We start from the raw sequence: 20,174 nt of genomic DNA, 5'->3' as shown, positions 1-20,174 counted from the left end.
GTCAAGCCCCGTACTGCCATCCCGCTCTCTTTCGTTTTGGCCGCCTCGACTTTTCCTCGACAGGTCCAGCACAAGTTGTTGTGCGCGCATCGGTTGCAACGATATTCGCTGGTAAAGCTCCGTAAGAAACCACCCGCCCACCTCCTTGGGTACGCATGGTGTTGTCTCGATGTCGAGCCAGACTGCTGGTCCCTTGAGTTGGCTCTGGTTCTGGTCTCGGGCGACCCTCTTGATCATTCCTGTATCTCGACTTGCCATCAACGGCCTTGTAACCGAGACGAAGCTTCAGCATTTCGTATAAAGACCAAGCCTTAGAGCTCGGTCCAGCTCAGCGCAGAGATCCTCCTAGGTTCGTCGTCGTCGAGGGCGACATTTTGCTGGAAGGATGTCTTTAAATGGGTTGGACGATGCGAAAGTAAAAGAGGCCCACGAGGCCGCCGTCGCCGAGCCTGGAGGATGGTACGGATTGTCCCTTCTCTCTATCGTTCCCTGACTTTCTACACTTCGTGTACTTTGCGGCGATCGTGCCGTGGCTCCTGGCCGTGCAAATTGGCGGGCTCCATCCTCATTTCCCCTTCTCTTCCTCTCCAGTGCCCATATTTCGGCTTACGCCACTGACTTGGGTTTGGGTTAAAATAGGTTCCTCCTCAAGTATGCGAGTCGCGACGAGGTCGAGCTCCTCGGCCGTGGCACCGGCGGCATAGTTGATATTCGCGGGTTAATTGCGAAATACGACGAGGTATCGCCACTGTATGGCTTCCTCAGGTACAGGCGGAGGAATGTCATATTGAAGTACTTGCCTGAAGAATGCTCGAGGCTTGTTCAAGGTACGCGACTCGACTTGCTGTCGCCCCTCCCGCCCCTCCCTCGGCCTGTGCTACTATCCATGCGGATTCGGTGACGACGAAGGAAGGGAAGGTCACTAACGGGACGGGAATTTCACCCGCATTTAGCTCGTACGGCAGTGCATTTTAATGCAGTCTGTGAGCGGTTTGCGCCATACGACACTACCTTCGAAATCTCGACGGCCAAGGATCTCAAGGACAGTAAGCTCTCGGCTGCATGCTCGCTGCATGCCGCTTCGGGGTCGGCATCGTCGTCGACGAGTTCTCTACGTCGGCGGCGACTGAACGAGATCGCCGAGGAAGAGGAGGAAGAGGAAAGGGAGAGGAAAAGACAGTCGGTAGTGAAGGAGGAGGAGAAGACTGGATCACCAGACTCGGCACCTCGTACGCCTACGTCCCCCGAGCGTGCCGCGATTCTCAACCGTGAGCAGCTATCCACCCCACAAGAAACCAACTTTGCGTCGACGAGCGACGTTCCGGAATTTACGGGGGCCGAGAGGCCGACTTCGTCTGCAAGATCCGAAGCTGCTCCGCGCTTGTCATCCCAGTCTACACGTGCCGAATCATACCACTATACAGGTTACACCTACGGCAAGCCCAAGGTGAAACTCGGGCCGCGGCCGTCTTTAGACGTCAATAAGAGACCCTCCACGGCAGGAAACTTCCGGCCCATCGCGGCCATCCCGGCGCGGTTCAAGTTCTCGAGGGGGTCTAAGAAAGGAAATCCAGAGAAGGCCGAGAAGGTGGAAGAAGCTGTGCAGGACACCCCGGACATCCATCTTGTGCCGTCCGCGCCCGTCCCAAAACCTGCGCAGGAAGACGCACACGAATTGCCGCAACGACCAGCTACGAGCTCGGGGGCGTCCGCAAAGTCGACCACTGCGTCGCCGAATGCTGCGACAAAAGAAACTAAGATGACAGCTGAGAAGGCACGGTTGATGAAGGCTATGAAGCTGAGAGAGAAGAAGATGAACGCGGCAAACAGGATAGTAGTACCAGAGCCGACGGCTGCGGATGTCGCTTTGACGAATGGGAAGGAAGACGACGAAAGTCGCGAATCCGATGCTTCTCTGCCTGTCCAAGGGGATGTCGGTCATCGTGCAGTGTCCAAAGCGGATTCAGGCATTGCCATTGACCCACCCACGCCAATGACGATCCACACCGAAGACACAGTGTCGGATTCTCGCCCGGGTTCCCCGACTGCTGCCACTTCGTCGGAAATAGGTATATCCACTAGGGCCTCGTCTCTCTCTGAATCGACGGGCGAGACCATCCACGCGACCGGGGACGCGGGTGAGGAACACGAAAGAGCGGTGTCCCAGGGGGCACCCAAAGGACCTCGAGAAATGGAGAATGGGTCCGAACACTCTGAAAGATCTCAATCTCCAGCACAAGACACCGCTGTCTCAATTGAGGAGAATAACAACGTTGAGGAATCCCACAAAATTCCAGAGCCCAACTGCCCGCCACCTACTGCTACCATCACCACCACTTCTACCACTACCGCCATCACCACAACCGCTGCTATCGCTGCTACCACTGTAGCAGCGGGCGCGCCACCGGACGCGGCCATCCAAGACTCGATAGACGTAGCCGATTCTACCAACACTGCCTCCCATATCGATGCAGTAGGCATTGACCAATCTCAGGGTGAGGACGACGCGCCGAAGTCGCCATGGGGATTGCCCATCTCGAAGTTTTCCACCAATGACCCTAAGAGCTCGTCCTCGCAGAAATCACCAACGACTCCGAGTCTCAGATCGAAGTTTTCTATTCCAGACCTTTCTGTTACTTCGGAGCCCGTTCCTTCGCTGCCTGGCAACGTGTCTGTGGAGCCCTCTGCAGACGCCGCAAGCAAGCTAACCCAAGACGAATTGCCCCAGACGACGAGCCCGGAGACCCATCCTCAGAAGCGGAAGAACGCGGTCGGTCCTATCCGAACCGACCTAACCAAGACGGCGTCTCATCCTGAAGCCTCCGATCCTCTCCTCGACGATGCCCTAATGGACGAGCTACAGTCAGCGACGGTGGAGGAGGCCAAGCCTATGCTTGTGTCCAAGTCGCCCATCACGCCCGTCTTTCCGAACGCCAACCCCCTTCGGCCGGCCTCGGCATTATCTCGCGCGGTCTCGAATCCGATGCGCGGTCCTCTTCTCACACCGAATGATGTGTCACAGAGCACTGCTAGGAGTGTCTCGGCGGGTGGTGCGGCATTTTTACATACGATTACTCGTCAGACATCAAACGCTGGTCTCCAGGCTAAGAAGAGCAACCTAGGGTCGAGTATCTCGCAAAGAATCAAAGCTCTGGAGAAGCTTTCCAGCGCCACCGCCCCCGAGGATGGCCGCCCGAAAACCGCGACTCCGTCGTCATCCTTCTTCGGTATCCGCAAGCCTAGCGTCAGAGATCCGTCGAAATCCCCCTCCGTGGTAAACCGTGCGACTTCCTTGACGCAGCAGACGCCGACGCCCGAGCCCTCGAGGGAGGCCACGCCCGAGACCCCGGGGATAGTCGGTCGAGAACGATCCCGGTCGGTGGCCAACAGGCTTTCCATGTTCGAGAATCCATCGCAGGGTCTACTGTTGCCGGGTTTACCCCGAGGCCGACCAGAATCCGTCCAAGTAACCGCGAGAATCATTCGTGATTCTGGTCCGCTTACACCTAACAGGTCAGAAGCGAATAGCAGCGGGGAGTATCCGCAAACTGAATTAAAACAGTCGCCGCTGGTTGTCGACCTCCAGCGGGCAGATGCGTCCGAATCCATCGTGCCGGACGAACAACCCGCGCCGGCCGTATCGCCGAAGGCAACTATTCAGGAGAGGCGCGACAGGAAGTCGATATCTGACGACACCGATAAGAAGCGTCGCCGATCCTCCTTAAGCATAGTGCGAGACTTCATCAAAGACCGTCGTACCTCGACCGCTAGCAAGTCGACCGATAATCTGGCGATGCTGTCTCCGGCGTCGACCGGGGCCAAGTCGCCGAGCCGGCCTCCTTCTGCCCACCAGACCCCCAGCTCCTTCGCGCGGCGCCTATCGATCTCGAGCCGGCGCTCGTCGGTCAGCCGTGAGCGAGACGGTTCGGCGACGTCTATCGCTTCGCCCGTGGTCTTGAGCGACAGCGGGTCGGGCGAGGAGGATAAGAACGGCAGCGAAAAGAAGGCTAAGAAGCGGGCCACCCGGTTTATGCGACGCCTGTCAAACTCGCTGGGCGGCGGCGGAAACCGCAAGAATTCGAGCCCGCACATCTCGCCCACGGTGGCGGAGGAAGATGCCGACCAAGTGGCGGCCGCTTCGGTGACGGAGGTGGCCGCCTCCCCTCAGCTTGCGGTCGTGGCATACATGGGCGACGTCAACGTGCAGTTCCCGGACAATCTGCTGTGGAAGCGTCGCAGCATGTGCCTGGATGCGCAGGGTTTCCTGATCCTGAGCGCCGTCCAAGGTGTCGCGGCCAACGGCAAGGACAAGGCGATGGGCGCGGGTGTGAAGCGGTACCACCTCGGCGATTTCCGCAAGCCCTACATTCCGGACGTGGAAGTACAGGAGCTGCCGAACAGCGTCGTGCTGGACCTCACGGAGGGGTCTTGCCTGCAGATTGCCTGCGGCGACCGGGCCGGACAGATGAACGTGCTACAAGGTAGGTGACGGCGCGACGCCCTCGCGATATTTGGCACACTCGACTAACGTGTTGGCGCTGCTGTAGCTCTCCAAGAGGCGTACCAAAGTCACGGCGCATTCGGGCAATAAATAGCAGCATTGCCATTGCCATATCCGTACCTAACGCCGAATACCAGCAATTTTCCTTGATTACGACAGATACCCCCCGATTGCCTCCTCTTTTTTTACTATATATATAATTCTCCTCACTCCCCCGATCGTGTGGACCAACAACGCAGTTGCTGCATTTCCCTTTGTGTTCTTAGATTCGCGTGGCCTGAATGTGCCATTCTCCTTTGGACGGCTGCCGCCGTGGCTGCTTCTGTGTCCGTGTTTCCATGCTCGCGCGTACGGGCTAGGGAAGGGCTTCTTACCCACTTGTTTTATTACGTGTATCTGTGGCATTTTGTTTTGTCGGCTCGCCTTCGCGAGATGGCGATACCAACCACGCAACCAACCTCATTTCCGGGGTCTAGTATGTTTTCCTTGCACCCGCCTATGTATTGGTGAATAGGTGACGATACTTGCCGTGCGGCAGGCTAGAGGCCAAAAAGCAAGGGGAGGGGGCAGTTGGCTCGTGGAGAAGGACGAACAAAGAAGAGACTGTACGTAGATGAGTAGGAGTTTGGTGGTAGTAGTGGTAGCAGTAGTATCTATTACTCTGTACGTAAGCCATCTCAATAACACCAGCAATACCCCAGCGGAGAGACAACATGCTATGAATAGTAAGAGCTGGTTGGGTAGGATCTAGTGCGACAGCAGGGGAAAAAAAAAGAAGTGATCCGCTTGGTTCCAGACGTTGGGCTGGGAGGGTTAGGTGCCATTCCCTCTCGTTTTGATTGGAGTTGGCGGTTAGCACCGATACGAGATCGATAAGTTTTCTATTCACACAGCACCACTACGTAGTACGTCATTGCCTGAGAGTTGGACCGTGGATTTGGCAGAACCCGGGAGGGAATGGGGATTGAAGGGGGTATGAGTCGATGATTCATTATTATTTTTTGTAGGCTAGGTCGTTAGGGATATGGTTATCGTATAACATGCTGGGTACCTTAGTAGGCAAACCCGTGTAGCAGAAGAGCAAGAAAGGGGAGAAACGAAAGGAAGGGAACAGAAAAGAAGGGGGAGAGAGGCAAAAGCGACCGACAATTGAGGGGTGGTGCTTTTGTTAAATCGCGTTCGCAGATGAACAATGGCATAGTGTATCGAGGACCAAATGAATGTATGAATCCCTAGGGATAAAGAAAGACGGGGGGAGATACGGCGGGCCTTATTCATCACTAATACAGATGTACATACATCAATACATCAGCGTGATACATCAGCATCGACTCGATGAGCGTCAACTCGACGACGTTGAACTTGTCTCGAGTTAAACTTATCTCTAACCACCTACAGCAAACCGACCAAGGTCCGCTACCGTCGTCATCCTCATCGTCATCTTCGTCCTCGATCTTCCTGGAAATCTTCCATCTTCCACCCTCCGCTCTCCGCCTTCCGCCCTCAGTCACAACAAAAACCCTCCGCCCTCGTTATTTTCTCTCCCAGCATTTCCGCCCTCTCAACCTCTTCCCATTCCCCCATGTCATCTTCTCTTCTCCCCTCTTACGTCTTGTTGTTGTCCGTCGCCTAGACCGCGCCAGCTCGAGCGACAGAGCAATCACACCTTTTCAATCCCTTCCGACCGGCCCCAACCAACTCCCGTACCTCCCGCACCTCCCGCGCCTCTCTCACTCCCTTTTCCCACCCACCACTTCTTCCTCCCCACGCGCGGCCAAAAATATCCACCACAATTGCCCCCCAGGAACACAAGCTCTTTCTTTTTCACCAGTCCACCCATCGACGCACCGACAGACGGCAACATGGGTTTCAACCCTGCGCACCGCTCTTGCGCCGTCGCTCGCCCTAAGAGCATCCTCAAGAGCCAGGCCGAACAAGGACACGATTGCGGCCAGCACGAGTCGACGTTAATTAAGAGACGTCGCCCCGCCAGCAACGGGACCAGACTCATCGTCACCTTCGACGAGGTGGCACGCGACCTAGAAACCGGCGAACACGTGCCCAGAAGTCAAAGATGCCGCACCGACTACGTGGATTCCGTTGCGCGACGCAGGATGTGGGGGTTGCTCGACACCTTTAGACAGAAGGAGCGGGACAACGCCGCCCGCGACCAGAGCGGTGAGTTCTCGGTCGGAGACGCCGGAGACGCCACGCCCGATGGTGGCTCCTCTAGCTGGGCCATGGTGTTGTACCAGAAGGACTCCGACGAGGACAGCGAGACCGGTAGCGACGAAGAGCAAGAAAGCGACGAAGAGGAGGAAGGCAAGGACGAGGCTAACCATCACCCTTTCACCACCACCGAGCCTCGCAACTGGCTAGACAAGAATCACGACAGCAGTGAGGAGCCCTACCAAGGCGACGAGCTTTCCCTAAACACCGACGACGGTAGTGGAGTTTTCCAAATGTCTGAGCACGAGCCGGACGCAATCATGCCGTAAAGGCGGCGGGGCCGCACCGGCACGGGAGCGTAAGGCTCATTACGACTAGGCCGATTTCCCTACACGGATGACTATACAGGGACGAGTAGCACGAGTAGCACGAGTAGTAGGTAGGAGAAGAAGGTACAGTCACAGCAGCGCGTGTCGTGAATGTTAGGAACACACAGGTAACTAACCCTCCCGAAACGCCAGATTTTTGGCAATGGTCGCCTACCTGAGATTACAAATGTCCGGATAAAAGCTACATGGAACACTACCGTTCTGGGATGGCTTGGCTAAGACCGCGCATCTCCGGAGACAGAGCACATCCTGTTGTTTCGCGAAGGTCTTGCTGGCATCAACAACAGGCCCCGAACCACACGAATTTGTGCCATCCCGGAGTATGCATAGAAACCTTACACCCTACGACACATGGAACAAGAACCAAGAACAAACGAGAAATGATGCACGAACGGAAGCGAACCGCGCATGGAACCCCGGCGAGACGCTCAAGCCTAGCCCCCCCCCCCCTCCCCCGAGCACCCGGAGACCGCTGGCGCTTGGGGAAACGCCCAAGATGCGCAACTATGCTTTGTTCGACGAGACGCAAGGGGATGAGGCGGGCTCTGAAGCCGCTGCCGTCTCAGAAAAGACAAATTGGCTAGAACTTAGTTCTCACTCAAGAGTCTTAACGAGGGGACAGTGCTTGGGAAAACGTCGCTGAGTCCAACGGGTGGGATATCTGACCTGTCTAATCAACACCCATCTAAATAGCACAAAATCAAAGATCATATACAAGCACGCTAAGTATCGTCGTAGAATTCTTCGTGTCGTGTCGTGTCGTGTCGTGCTGCGATATACCTACATATATACATGCGTGCATACATAATAGTCTTTGTACTCTTCAAGTACCTAAGGTATTAGCGTCTTTTTTCTCCTCACTCGTTCGCTTCTTCTTTCCTCTCGCGCTAGTCTCTCTTCTCTCTTTCATTCTTCCTCTCCATCTCCTCCGTCTCTCTTCTCTCCGTCTCTCTCGCCCCCGGAGGCCTCGATGAAGGCGAAAAACCGGGTACCCGCCTAGGCCGCCGTCGGGGTGGGGCTCTCGCTGCCGCTGTAGCTCGAGGGGCCGCTCGCGCTGGCGGCGGGGACGCGGGGCAGCGGCGTGGCCAGCATGGCGGGGTCGTCGTAGCGGACGGCGAAGGTCTCGTCTCGGCCGGTGCCGACGGCGGTGAGGACGATGCGCAGCTCGGTGCGGTCGTCGTTCCAGGCGGAGCGGGTCCAGCGGTAGCGGGCGGCGAGGGGGATGAAGCCGCGGGCGTCGCGGCCGCGCTCCTCGCGCTCGATCATGAGGCGCAGGCCGACGAGCAGCGCGCGGTTCTCGCACCAGGGCCCGCTGAGCCGCTCGCACAGCGCCAGCGCCCGCGTCCGCGTCGCGTAGTCGCGGCACTTGGTCGCGAAGCATCGCAGCGGCGGCAGCAGCTTGTCCTCGAAGAGTGGCGGCACCCGCCGCCGCTCCTCCTCGTCCTCCCGCTCGCCGCCCCACACCACCCTCTCCGCCAGCGCCACCGCCTCCCGGCACGCGTCCGCGTGCGCGTCCCACGACAGCTCGCGCTCCCCGCTCGCCTCGCAGCAGCTCGTGTACAGGTGGAACCCCGTCGCCTCGACGAGCATCACGCGCCAGCCGCGGCGACGCGCGGCGTCGGGCTCGCGCGCGAGCCGCGCCCGCAGCCACGCGCACCACCCGGCGGCCTGGGCGACGAGGTCGCGCTGCTCGCCGCGGAGGCGGGCCTCGTCCTCGTCTTCCTCGTCCTCGCCGGCGACGGCGGCAACGGCGGGCCCCGACAAGCACTCCTGGATCCGCCGGAACTTCCACACCAGCGTCGACGCGGTGTAGCGGCGGAAGCTGGCCTCGGCGGCGAGGGGCGCGGCGTCGGCCGGCGGCACCGAGTCGCGCGGCGGCCGGCTGCCGCGGTACGCGCGGATGCGGCGCAGCTCGGGGTAGAAGGGCGAGAGCACGGCGCCGAAGCCGGAGAGGCGGGTGAGGAGGTACTCGGCCTCGCGGACGCCCTCGTCGTCGAGGGCGGCGGTGGCGGCGTCGCGGTCGCCGTCCTGCCAGAGGGGGGCGAGGAGGGAGTCCTCGAGGGCGAGGATGGCGGTGCGCAGCAGCCGGTCGACCGAGTCGGTGTTGCCCTGGATGGTCTCGAACATGACGAACAGGATGCTGAGGATGAGGATGGAGCGCGGTGGCGTGGCGGCGCCGTCGCGCGCCAGCCGCCCGCGGAACCGCGAGATGGCCCGCGTGTAGTGTTGGATGGCGTCGCGGCGGTAGCGGCTGAGCGGGAGGCCGTCGCTGGCCGGGACCGGGGACCAGAGGGGCGGCGCGGGGGGGAGGACCGACTCGGTGCCGGCGGCGCGCGCGCGCGCGCACCGCGCCTCGCTCTCATCCATGAGCGCGCGGCACAGCGCCCCGATCGCCAGCACGCACTCCCGCACGCACTCGTCGCGGAAGCTGTCGCGCAGCACCGTGCGTGACCACAGGTTGGTGTAGCCGTTGAGGCACAGGTTGGTCACGACGGCGCTGCGGAACAGGTCGAAGTAGAGCACCTCGGCCGCGTCGAGGTCGCTGTAGCGCGCGCCGCGGGACAGCCAGGCGCCCCTGTCCTCTGGCGGCGGCGTCTCGCTGCGTCGAGTAGTGGTGGTGGCGTGGCCTGCCGGCACGATGGTCCGGGCGGCCGGCTCGCGCGCGCCGCCGACCCCGGGTCCTGCACGCTCGTACCGGCACGGCAGCCCGCCGCGCTGGCACCGCCGGCAGGTCGGCCGCCCCTCGTCGCACTTTATCCGGCGCGACTTACACGTGGCGCAACCTGCTCGTCCCGGGGGGAACGGGGCGGCGTTCCGGGACCCGTTAACGGGGAACGATGCTTGGGGAGGGGGTAGGGGCCAGAGATGGATTTGGGTGCAGGGGATGGAAACCGGCGGGAAGGCGGCTTACCTGTGCGGACTTTCGGCTTGCGAGCCCGTATACGGGGCACAGACGGGGCTGTCATGGTCGAGGTCCAAAGGGGCGATGTGCTGTCGGAACTGCGCGGCGGGGAGTTGGGTATGTAGGTATCTATTCCGATGTGTATATCGGCCAGCGGATGTGCGGGCGTGTGTACGTATGCTCGTATGGTTAGGTAGTTGGTGCGGGATTCTGGCGTGCGTGCTCCCCCCTCGAGTCGTAAGTTGGTACGACGCAACACAACTCGGATCGGCGGCGGTCGTGGCGATGCTAGGTCGGGTGCGGTTCCTTTGTGGTTCTTGTTTCGACTTGCTGAGGCAGCTTAAGTACTTATGTAGAGAAGTCCTCCAGTGACGAGACGCTTACTCGCCGGTTCCTCCCCCCCTCCCCTTCGATCCGCCGGCCACACGGTAGAAATAAGCATAACTCCTCCCTATTTCATCACTTCCTCCAACGTACCTCGCCCTCGGCCGCAGCGAGCGGGTGACGTGTATCCTGGCACCGACGCGTCAAGTCTCCCTGGCCCCCCTCGCCGGTGCCCATATCCCCCCCTCTTGTCGCCTTCCAAGTCATCTGGTTGGAACAGTATTTGCTCGTTTGACACGTGGGATCCGGTTCTGAGGAAGGGAGGGAAAAGGGGGAGGGGCCGTCGCATTCGGTAGGTATTACACCAGGAACACCCAGGCGTGCCGCATGAGATGTACGTCGAATCAGCACCGACCTGCAATATAGGTATTGCGGCACTGCGTTGACAGCGACTGGCCGGATTCCGGGGCTGTGTCGCTGCGCCCCGTCGACGGCTCCCCTGAAAACTGCCCATCCACACCCATAGGTAGGCAGGTATGTGGTGATGTGACGCTCGCCAGTGGAGAAGCAGACCTGGCGGTGGTGGATCTCGGCGTAGCATCGTCTGCTCGTTCTCGGACTCGTAGGAGCGTGTAAGGCTGAACTGCGCGACCCCTAGCTGGATATCTTCCTCGTCCTCGGGGGTTCTAGTCGCCCGGCAACCCTATCAACCTCCCCCCCTCCCCCTCTCCAAGGATGGCCTGTGTAACCATTACTAATCCGTCAGGAGTCGAGAGCCTAATCTCGAGAAAGGGGGCGTAACCCAGGCGACGCAGGAGAGACTCTGGTTCGAGCAGCGCCACCCCAGAGCAGCAGCAGATTGCGTGCCCGTGTGGACAGACGCGACGAAGATGCCGTAGAATCGGCGACCCGCACACGTGTGCGTGAGTCGGTCTCGGGAGGGGTCTCACCCAGGGCGGCCCGCGGCACATTCGCAATTATCGGGACCATCCTGATCAGGGCTCCCCCATGCGCTTGTAATGATCTTATAATATACCTACATGCTGCTCTCTCTCTCTCTCTCTCTCTCTCTCTCTCTCTGCCCGGCGCGAAACGGGACACGGATGGACAAATCAGACATACCTACCTACCTATCGCTTGGACGCATCCCCTTGGCATTTGAGCGAGCCAGTCCTATAGACCCCCCTCCGTTCTCCAGGTACAGCCTTCGCGGTGTCACTTAGTAACCCAAGCACTGAGAAAGCCTCCTGCCGGGTAGCCAATAGGAAGGATTGTATGACCCTAAGTTTACACGCCTATCAAAAGTCCTCAGCATATCCTACCTCGAGACCTGGAATTGGGTACCACCGCATGCTACTTCACAGTCCTCGCCCGTCGTTCATTGGGCAGGATTTGTCTGACAGCAGGGCAGGTTTCGACGGCGCTTCGCAAACTGCCTAATCAACACCTACGTCGCTGTCGACGCCGTCGAGTACGCAGCGGGGAATTCGGGAGGACGAGGGAGAGAGAGGGAAGTTCGGGTCGTCTGCCGTATTAGGATTCTGGATTGCGGCGCTGCTGATCTACGTTACGCTGTGGTCTAGCACGCGCTTCGCGAGCCGTTCGCGGAGGAAACCTGGGTTGCCATAGCGTCGAGGCCCGCAGTAACCTGCGCGCCGGCGGGCTATATGTGGCGTCAAGGGTTCGTGTAACGACATCCGCGTAGACATTCCGAGCCTGGGGAGCGAGTCAGATCATACCTCTCATACCTCTTCCACGTGAGGGGGCCAGAATCTCCGAGCTGCGCAGAAGGATAGAATACCCCCCCCTCCTCCCCACCCCCCGGCGGTTCGATGCAGAGATGACAAATCGTTTTATGAAGCTCTATACCCTGTACAAAAGGCCGTGGTGAAAGAGACGAGTTTCGCAGGCCGAGACCCCGTCTAATCTCCGTAGAGGGTGGATGTTGTCGGGAGGTGATTAGCCTCGACGGAGTCTTACGTGGTCGTCGCTCCGCTGGATTCAGACAAAAGCCGGCATTTCCGGCTCTGTCTTTCCCTCTCGCTCTCTATCGAATCCGACGCTTCCCTCATCAGATACCTAGCACCTATTAGATTCACGGCGAGCGGACGACGGCTTACCCGCTGCTTCGTCTTCCCAACCGCGCCGTAAACAGTGTTGTCCGTCAGCGCTGGACGGACAGCTCGGGAGACTCCCTACAGGGGACGCAACGGTTACACAAGATGGTGATTCCGTGTGGCGTCTCCAGACGAGATCTCACCGCCGTCCGCGAATTGTTCGACATCGGTGGAGACCTTCCCAGGCGGCCCTCCTACCATCCCACATGACACATCTCTTCCTTTTCGGAATGTTATTAGCGACCTTCCTCTTTTGTTCCGACACCTTCTCGAAGTCGCCCGGTCCCGCTCCATCTAGGGTACTCATGTTGACACCGCGTGTGCGGGTCAGGCCTTTCAGCGAGGTTGGGGAATCGGGGGGACCGCTGACTACGCAGTCAGGGTAGGTAGGTAGGTATATCAATATAAACTCGGCATTCAGTCTTATCGCCGGCGCATCTAAGCCTGCAGGTGAGGGTAGAGCCATTTATGCACCGTAGCCGGCAACCGAAGTGACCCCCGCCTGCTCTGTCGCGATATGGATCTCTTTCTTCACGCCCAAGACAACTCTTGGTTGCAATTGGGACAGCACACAGCGGGGCCAGCACCCCAGAGGCAGCCCATTCACTGTCTTTTCACGAACGGCTCCTACCACGGCCATACCCTCTATTCTACCAAGCGCAAACTTGCGGCAGCTGTCTCGCTGAGCCCGGATGCAGAATTCTCGCAGCGGGGCCCATCTGGTCCATTCAACCAGCGCAAACACCTTCTCATCTCGTGTCCTCCGCAGAATAGAAAGTCAGTACCTACTAGTTTCCCGAATTCCGGTTTGCCGGATAACGTTGCCAAGCAGTGATACTCTCCGGCTTCGGATGAAGGACTCCCGCCCGATCGTGGCTGAGGGGCCTGAGAATAACCACGACGGATCGGAGGGTTTACGACGCCCACCCTCACTCAGCCTCTCTCGCGTACTAAGCGTGCGGTTGGCTGGCTGGCTGGCTGCGGGCCGCTGCGGAAACCCCGATTCTGCTCGGCCAACCTCGCGAGGTAGACAAGCTAACCAGGGTCGTTTTCACTCTGTAAAGACGGGAGGTGCTTCTCCCAAAGGGGATGATCGAGGTGGTCCAGCTACCGAAATACACACGGGTCCCACGGTTCTACTGCGGCCCGGAGTCCAGAGGTTGCGTACTTTTAGGTATTGATGTAATATTCTTAGCTTTGACCCAGCTGAATAGGACATTTATCTTCCTCGCAGTCAAACATGTACGAAGGCACGGCCGTATCATTCTGTGCCCGCCGTAGTGACAGGACATTTCATATCGTCCAACCTGCGTTTGTTCGTGAATAATACCTCCTGATATTTCGTGTCCTTGACTCTTTCGTTTCATATGCGAAGTTGGCGTTGCTACCCTGTTAGAATGGGTGATTCGAAACTCAACACCCGAAGCCAGCATCGCTTCTGCAAACACATGGCCACGCCAAGGTCACAGGATTCTCGCAACATCTACCTTACACCTCATTGGATGCAAACAACGATGGGGCCAGGGGGTTACCTTGCGGCTGGAATATGTCTCTGGTGGTTTCTTTATGCATATTCTGACTAGCTAGCCCGTTATGGTAGCTCGTAGCCTTACCCAGTTCCGTTAGTGACAGCTGTATATCCCTACATTACATACATTCTTTCTTCTGCTTTTGCTCCTGGCAAATCTCTCAGTATCTATAGTTGCGCTGCTAATTACCCTCCACAGTACCCCCAGGTTGCTCTGACACTGAAAATAGCCATCGGGTTCGTGCTAGTCACGATACTTGTGTGATTTCAAGAGGGAAATCGTAGGACAGGATATTGGCTGGGTCGTAGGTGAGAGGGAGAAGAGGCGGCCGAACTCTCCTAGTAAGAGCTTAGATGATACCGTAACCATCTTCCAGGATCTGACTACGTCTACGACTCCATACCCATAGTTGTTTATGGTGATGAGCAAGATCCTGTAACGGTGATATCCGCGGTAGGGCCAACAAAGTGCAACGCTTCAGTCAGGTAGGAAACAACATAAGCCTCCATAGCCGAACGGAGAAATGTAAAAGTGTCTCCATAATCCGGCGAAGAGGTGTATGACCTCTTCTAGAAGTTGTTTGTGTAAAGAAGACTACGGCCGCGGCATTCTACTGAGTGTTGCCGGGATGAATAGTCGGGTCGGTAGAAACGGCCGGCAACCAGTGTGCCCCCTAAGCCGTTTGGATTGCGCACAGGTTTACTGAGCTGCTATTCGGTGCAAAGCTTCCGAGATTCGATTTACAGAGCTAGCCGCCGTGAATCACGTTTTGAGGAGGCTGTATGCTATCTTCGTAGGCTCTATTGTTCTATTCAGGTTGCTGGCTTACCGGAGTGAATCAGAAACTTGACTTGTGAAGCCAAAGCTGGAGCGAGACTCTCTCAAGGGGGATATAAATATAATTCTCGAGCCTCTCTCTGAATCCTAGAGAGATATATCGTAGTTCTATCACACAAGCATACATCTCTAACAGTCTTATTCTCTATCGCTTGAGCCCTCAAACCACCTGGTCAACGTCGACATCTCCTTACGAGCACCGATAACAGCGATTCAACTGCAGCGGTCTTTGAAATTCTATTACTATCACACGGCCTCGCATAAAGTTCCCGTCAGGTAAGTCTCTACTCCCCCCTCGAGTGCCCTCTACCAGTTGAAGCACCGGCAGTCGTGTCCATTCTCCAAAGACAGGACTGTCGTCAATCGAATGGCATAGATCCCTACCCACGCCGAGATAGAATTGGACACCCATGGCTAACTGATCTAGGTATCGTACCAATCGACTGATTCACAATGTCTGCCAGCTCTGGAGTTGAGGGATGGTGCGACGTCTGCGGCCATACCAATGATGCACACAGGTTCCCGCCTTGCGAAGCACCAGGTTGTGAGAACGTGTTTAAGGTCTGCCAGACGGGTTGTCACCATCGCGTAAAGAAAGGTAAATATGTCCTCTGCGAATGGTGTCCAGACCATCCATACGCATGCAGCACCGTGGACATATACAAAATAAAGCGGATGCGTTAGGGATTCCAGGGATCCCACGGCATGCAGTTCACGGCAGTACGGCTCTCTAGAAGCCGTCGTGGCCCAACCATTATGCTTAGCCGGCAATCCGATTCTGTATTTCTGAGTATCACTTATTAGTTTGGGAGATATCTCGGTGCTTACTTATTGCACTGGCACAGGATTGTTATGCCGATACCTCATAAGAGTGTTGCGCGTAGCGTAGTAAATCGACCAACTCTCCCCTACTTTTGTCTTGTCTCGTATTGGCAGCATGTGATATACAGAACGGCTCTAAACATTTGCCACGTGAAAACGTAGGTAGATGTCTACATCTCCTCGTTTAGATATAGGTATTTTTCTTCCTGATAACATTGACAGTATTACCTATTTAACTAGGCAGTGCCTAAGGCTAGCGTGGCGTACGTTATTCACTCCTCTAATCCCGATATCCACGAACGTACATACGACGGTGACTTTGGTCCAGTACAAGAACTGTTCTCAGAATCATAGTCCCCGGGCTCGCTCCCGTCGCTGGACTTCAGTACAGCAAACCATTTATGCTCCCACATATCCCTTTCATGTCGTGTATGTCCCTCCGAGCGTAGCCAGCGCATGATCATGAGCGTTGCGTCTACCGATGTGAACTCTCTCTCGCGGTTCATCGCTCCGTAGTCAATGGGAATTTGCACCTCATCGTGGGGATAATGTGCTGGCGAACGACTCAGAGCCGTGTACGTATCCACGTTGTCGACCGGTCGGGATTCTACCTGGCCATTGACGCAGTTCCATGCGAAGCCCTGGTATTGAAGCCTGTGATCTCCGCATTTCTCATGAAGGCGTATTTCGATGTCGGTAATTTCCAACGGTGTTGCGCCGAATGGCCTCCACTGGCACAGGGGCACCCAACTGCGGAATCCTATCGTCGGAGAAAGGGAGAGGAGCCGGCACTCGTCCGCCCGGCTTACATACCCGTTTGTCACGAGAGGGTTAGACACGGGTTGCTGTATGAATGACTGTATCGTCCCTGACCACGCAGCAGAGTGAAGGTTTACTGGTAATTCTCCGTATTTGACATTGTTGAGGAATGTCTTCTGCACCCCTAGAATGGTACTACCAAGCCACAGAAATCCAACCTCGGGAACCCGGTCCATGAACATGCGCGCGAGGACGGTGGGGTTTTCTCCGGCCAGAGAATCGATAACAGCTAGTGCCCCCTGTAGCCAAGGACTCACGACATTGCATTCTATTCTAGCTTCATAGAAGACGCTGAGTAGCATAGGGCGTATGCCAGAAATATGACAGCTCATGGTGAGCAATCTGTCCAGGTGCTTGTCTTGGTACATCCAGCCACGCTGCAGCTGACGAGTAGAGTCCACGCGCTGCTCCAAAGTATACGGCAATGCCATCTGGGTCGATTGACTCCAACTATGGGCCGTGGGAGCTGGCAGCTGCAGCACTTCGTCCTCCTCGCTCAAGGTGGGAAAGAGGAGGACAGCAGCTAGTGCAGCATAGCTCTGGTCCATGATGTTGTGTCGTACGCAAAAGCTGTCGAGAGAACGGACGGCGTCCGCAAATGACGGAGCAGAATGCGGCGGGGATGGTGGAGGTGACGCAGTCCGTTTTCGTGATACCAGAAACCGCGGCTTCGACGGGAGGCGGACGGACCAGGGGGACACCTTCTCGTCTTGGTCCAGAGTCATGGTCGCTTGCCAGCCTTGCTCGGGTGCCAGAATGGCGGCCCACCATCGAACCTCTTCCGAACTGGCATCTCCGATGTCTACCTTCACGAGGCTCTGGTCTGCCTGCTGGCCCGTAACCTCCCCGTCATGATAACACGCCGCCTGGCTGCTGGTATACTTGAGGGAGCAACCCTCGGGCATTGTGTCGACCCACCGAGCCGACAGAACATATGCCCAGGCCAGGATGAGGACAGCGAGGTGGTTCTGGTCATGGCAGGGGAACCACGACGCAAAATTGAAATGCCTATCTGGCGTCTCGGCAATGGATAACGAGAGAGGTTCGTTCGTAGTAACATACATTTTCACCTGCTGCCTGACGGACAATTTATCGTTGCAATTTGACTGTGGCGATCCCCAGGTAGAGGAGCCAGTGGCGCAGACATAGCCGTATTCGGGGTCCTTGACATGCTTCAGGCTCAGGTTGCGTGGAAAGGACGGATGGTGTGGGAACGCATTTTCAATGGAAAGACAAGAGGCGGGGAGGCGGGAGTCCTCGACAGCGCGAAGGTAGAGCCTTGACCATAGTCTAAAGCTTTCCTCATAGATGCTCCGGAACGTCTCAGCGCTGGGTCGAATCGGGTCATCCATATTTGGATGCATCTCAGTATATGCGTCTTGGTATGGATGGAGATGGTGAAAGCGGACGGAAACTGGCTGCCCAATGTTGAGTTAGACGAAGGAAAAGGTTGCTGTATTGATATCTGCAATGTCTCTGACCGAAATAGGTGCATATTAACTCGGAACAAACATTTTGATAACATGGATTAAATAATTCTTAGTGGCTTCCATTTATTCCAGAGACATGACCGAACGATCTCGGAGAAATCGTTTCCTTGCGTAAAAAAGAGAAGGAAAAAACAAACAATCGGTCAACGCGAACATGGAGGCAGGTGTAAGTCATGACGTTTCGCCCCGGTAGGAAAGTGAAAATAAAAACGAGGTTGAACTAGCAAGCCTCTGTGCCGTTAGTCCAGAAACCCAACCTGGTAAGCTGTATATCAGTTCTCTACCTAATATCCCGCAACTCTGTCTAACAGACCCGCTACAGGGGTTACAGCAACAGCAACGCCGGCCCATTTACTAAAGAGGAAGCCTTCAACGAAGAGATTCACGTTCTAAAGTGTTTTACAATTTTAACCTTTTATTAAGAATCTGCCTCTACCTTTATAACGCATGTTTTTGCGGTGAATCTTGCTTCCCCACGGCATGGATGGTGTCCTGTGGCATCACTTCCTTACTATTAACGCCTCTTGAGATTTGCTCTATGAGGATGGCTCTAGTTCTAACTGAGTTAAACGTGCGGTCATTCGTAACTCTGGCCAGTTCGTATTAACTAACCAGACCGAAGCAGTAAACGGCACAGGTGCTCTCTTCCACTTCAAGGTACTCAAGACCTGTATATGTTGATAAATCGCCTTCTACAGTAATCTGCATCAAGAAACGAAATCGACACAATATAGAAATTCGGTCACGGATAGATGAATAAGAAGATGTCTTGACTCCTCCAACACTTTGCCGGCTAAGCCCATCGTTTGATATCCCCAGAGTAACCTCTATCAATGATAGAGCTCTTCCGTGTTTACGCCCGTTAGACTATCTACACTGTGACGGCGGCTCTCTACCCACAAGAGCCTGGCGTCCGGCGCCCCTGAGACTCCCTCGACCACAATTATCAAGTGAAGGGGGATAAACGAAGAAAGAGAGAAGGTGAGAGGCACCGAACTGAGGATAAAGAGGAATCGGGCTGAGTAGCAGGAGAGGACGGTTCTCTAGTCATGCTGGAGCTGGATACACACGGACACAGTCTTTCTATGGTTTAGGGGAGCCATCCTTGACGCCGGGTCCCAGAACCTGCGGAACGCAGTCATCACCAGCTCGTGGCCGCGGGAAAGCCTGAGGCAGCACGGTGGCTTTCTGGGCCGCTCTAGAGAGCGACACGCCCATGTCATCGACATCGTTGTGGGGGCCACCAATACGGCGGCAACCACCGTACCCACGGCCTTCTCTTTGGGTGCCATGCTGCTGTTAAGCTAGTGATGCTCCCGCGGCGGCCCTCGCGACGTTGAAAAGCGCAAGCGCTTGCACCAAGGCGACTCCTATCGTGCTGGACCCTGGCGTTGCCGGGAGACGTGGAACACAGGAATGGGGCATCTGTTGTCCGCAGCCTACGCCCCCCCCCTACGTCCGTGGCACTCTATGCCGCCACACGCGGTGGGGTTGAGACTCGGGGGTAGCCCTAAATAAGGGACGGACTCGATAGGTATGTTTAGTATTATAGCGACGTCCGAGGAACAGCATGGAGGCACGCGGCGCGCGGGGATTCACCTCCTGCTGGCCGCTTGTCCCGATAGGCGTATTGTATATTATCATCTTGCCCCTTGCTAGGCATCGGACGTAAGGGGGGACGGGAAACGGGGGGACGTCGTAAGTTCGTATCGTCAAGAAATAGCATCACGTAGCAGACGCTCCTGAGCGCGTTAGCAGACCGGCCGTCTGTCCTGTCACTGGTGTTTTTCTGGCTTGCCGCGTGCTAGGAAAGGAGTGGCCGCGACACGGGAGGGTTGGGCGAGCAGGGATTCGGAACCCAACTGGGACGTCCAATAGAGATAAGTATCAGAAACGCCTGTCTTTTGATACCCTCTGGATTGGCTGGCCTGGGACGGAGAATATTGGGTGAGCTAGTGCTTGTCTCTGGGTGGTAAGGAGGTAAGTAGATGTAAATTTGGGAAAGGTGGATTCCCATACGGCGAGCAGATCGCGCTATAGGATTTGTTAAATCATTCCTGTCCAACCAAACAGGGCGCATGGCCTAATGGTAAGGCGTCAGATTTCGGCCCCGGGATAGCAACTCCCCTTCTGATCTCTGAAGATTGCAGGTTCGATCCCTGCTGTGCTCGGCCTTCTTTTTTCATCGTTTACATCACGGCTTCTCTGCCCTCGATCTCTTTTGTCTTGTTCGCTGTAGGGGAATATCAAGTTGCTTTGCGTCCCTTTCTAGTAC

At 56.6% G+C, this 20,174-nt stretch overlaps 5 protein-coding genes and 1 non-coding gene across 6 annotated transcripts; 5 read left to right on the top strand and 1 right to left on the bottom strand.

Annotated features, from left to right (window-relative positions):
• Positions 1 to 385: 385 nt before the first annotated feature.
• GGS23DRAFT_595275 (uncharacterized protein) lies at positions 386 to 4,591 on the top strand (the record flags this gene model as incomplete). The annotated part of the gene is made up of 4 exons (XM_051518288.1): positions 386 to 459; positions 640 to 827; positions 966 to 4,481; positions 4,548 to 4,591. 4 exons carry the CDS (start codon positions 386 to 388, stop codon positions 4,589 to 4,591), a joined length of 3,822 nt encoding a protein of 1,273 aa, XP_051373262.1.
• A 1,480-nt stretch (positions 4,592 to 6,071) lies between these two features.
• GGS23DRAFT_452623 (uncharacterized protein) lies at positions 6,072 to 7,122 on the top strand. The gene has a single exon (XM_051514028.1). The coding sequence runs from the start codon at positions 6,364 to 6,366 to the stop codon at positions 6,997 to 6,999; it is 636 nt and encodes a 211-aa protein (XP_051373261.1). The 5' UTR covers positions 6,072 to 6,363; the 3' UTR covers positions 7,000 to 7,122.
• Positions 7,123 to 9,604: 2,482 nt separating this feature from the next.
• On the top strand, positions 9,605 to 10,373 carry GGS23DRAFT_452593 (uncharacterized protein). Its single transcript, XM_051514027.1, has one exon. It carries the CDS (start codon positions 9,698 to 9,700, stop codon positions 10,331 to 10,333), a length of 636 nt encoding a protein of 211 aa, XP_051373260.1. The 5' UTR covers positions 9,605 to 9,697; the 3' UTR covers positions 10,334 to 10,373.
• Positions 10,374 to 12,822: 2,449 nt separating this feature from the next.
• GGS23DRAFT_560681 (uncharacterized protein) lies at positions 12,823 to 13,635 on the top strand. The gene is made up of 2 exons (XM_051515905.1): positions 12,823 to 13,179; positions 13,235 to 13,635. The coding sequence occupies exons 1-2, from the start codon at positions 12,920 to 12,922 to the stop codon at positions 13,581 to 13,583; spliced, it is 609 nt and encodes a 202-aa protein (XP_051373259.1). The 5' UTR covers positions 12,823 to 12,919; the 3' UTR covers positions 13,584 to 13,635.
• Positions 13,636 to 15,862: 2,227 nt separating this feature from the next.
• Positions 15,863 to 17,761, bottom strand: GGS23DRAFT_604176 (uncharacterized protein; the record flags this gene model as incomplete). Its single annotated transcript, XM_051519571.1, has 2 exons — positions 15,863 to 17,479; positions 17,555 to 17,761. 2 exons carry the CDS (start codon positions 17,759 to 17,761, stop codon positions 15,863 to 15,865), a joined length of 1,824 nt encoding a protein of 607 aa, XP_051373258.1.
• Positions 17,762 to 19,971: 2,210 nt separating this feature from the next.
• On the top strand, positions 19,972 to 20,070 carry GGS23DRAFT_t36. The gene has a single exon. It is a non-coding gene; the product is annotated as a tRNA-Arg (tRNA).
• The last annotated feature ends 104 nt before the right edge of the window (positions 20,071 to 20,174 follow it).

The sequence above is a fragment of the Durotheca rogersii genome, assembly GCF_024521655.1.
Source record: "Durotheca rogersii strain YMJ 92031201 chromosome Unknown GGS23scaffold_6, whole genome shotgun sequence".
NCBI lineage: Eukaryota > Fungi > Ascomycota > Sordariomycetes > Xylariales > Xylariaceae > Durotheca > Durotheca rogersii.
The sequence above is the reverse complement of the archived record's forward strand: the minus strand, read 5'-3'. Positions and strand labels throughout refer to the sequence as shown.

Bases quoted from the DNA above. Each gene is read 5' to 3' on its own strand.
- GGS23DRAFT_452623 (XM_051514028.1), top strand. From the start codon at position 6,364: ATGGGTTTCAACCCTGCGCACCGCTCTTGCGCCGTCGCTCGCCCTAAG.
- GGS23DRAFT_452593 (XM_051514027.1), top strand. From the start codon at position 9,698: ATGGTCCGGGCGGCCGGCTCGCGCGCGCCGCCGACCCCGGGTCCTGCA.
- GGS23DRAFT_560681 (XM_051515905.1), top strand. From the start codon at position 12,920: ATGGATCTCTTTCTTCACGCCCAAGACAACTCTTGGTTGCAATTGGGA. The intron at 13,180-13,234 runs GTCAGTACCTAC...GTTGCCAAGCAG, and splicing joins TGTCCTCCGCAGAATAGAAA to TGATACTCTCCGGCTTCGGA.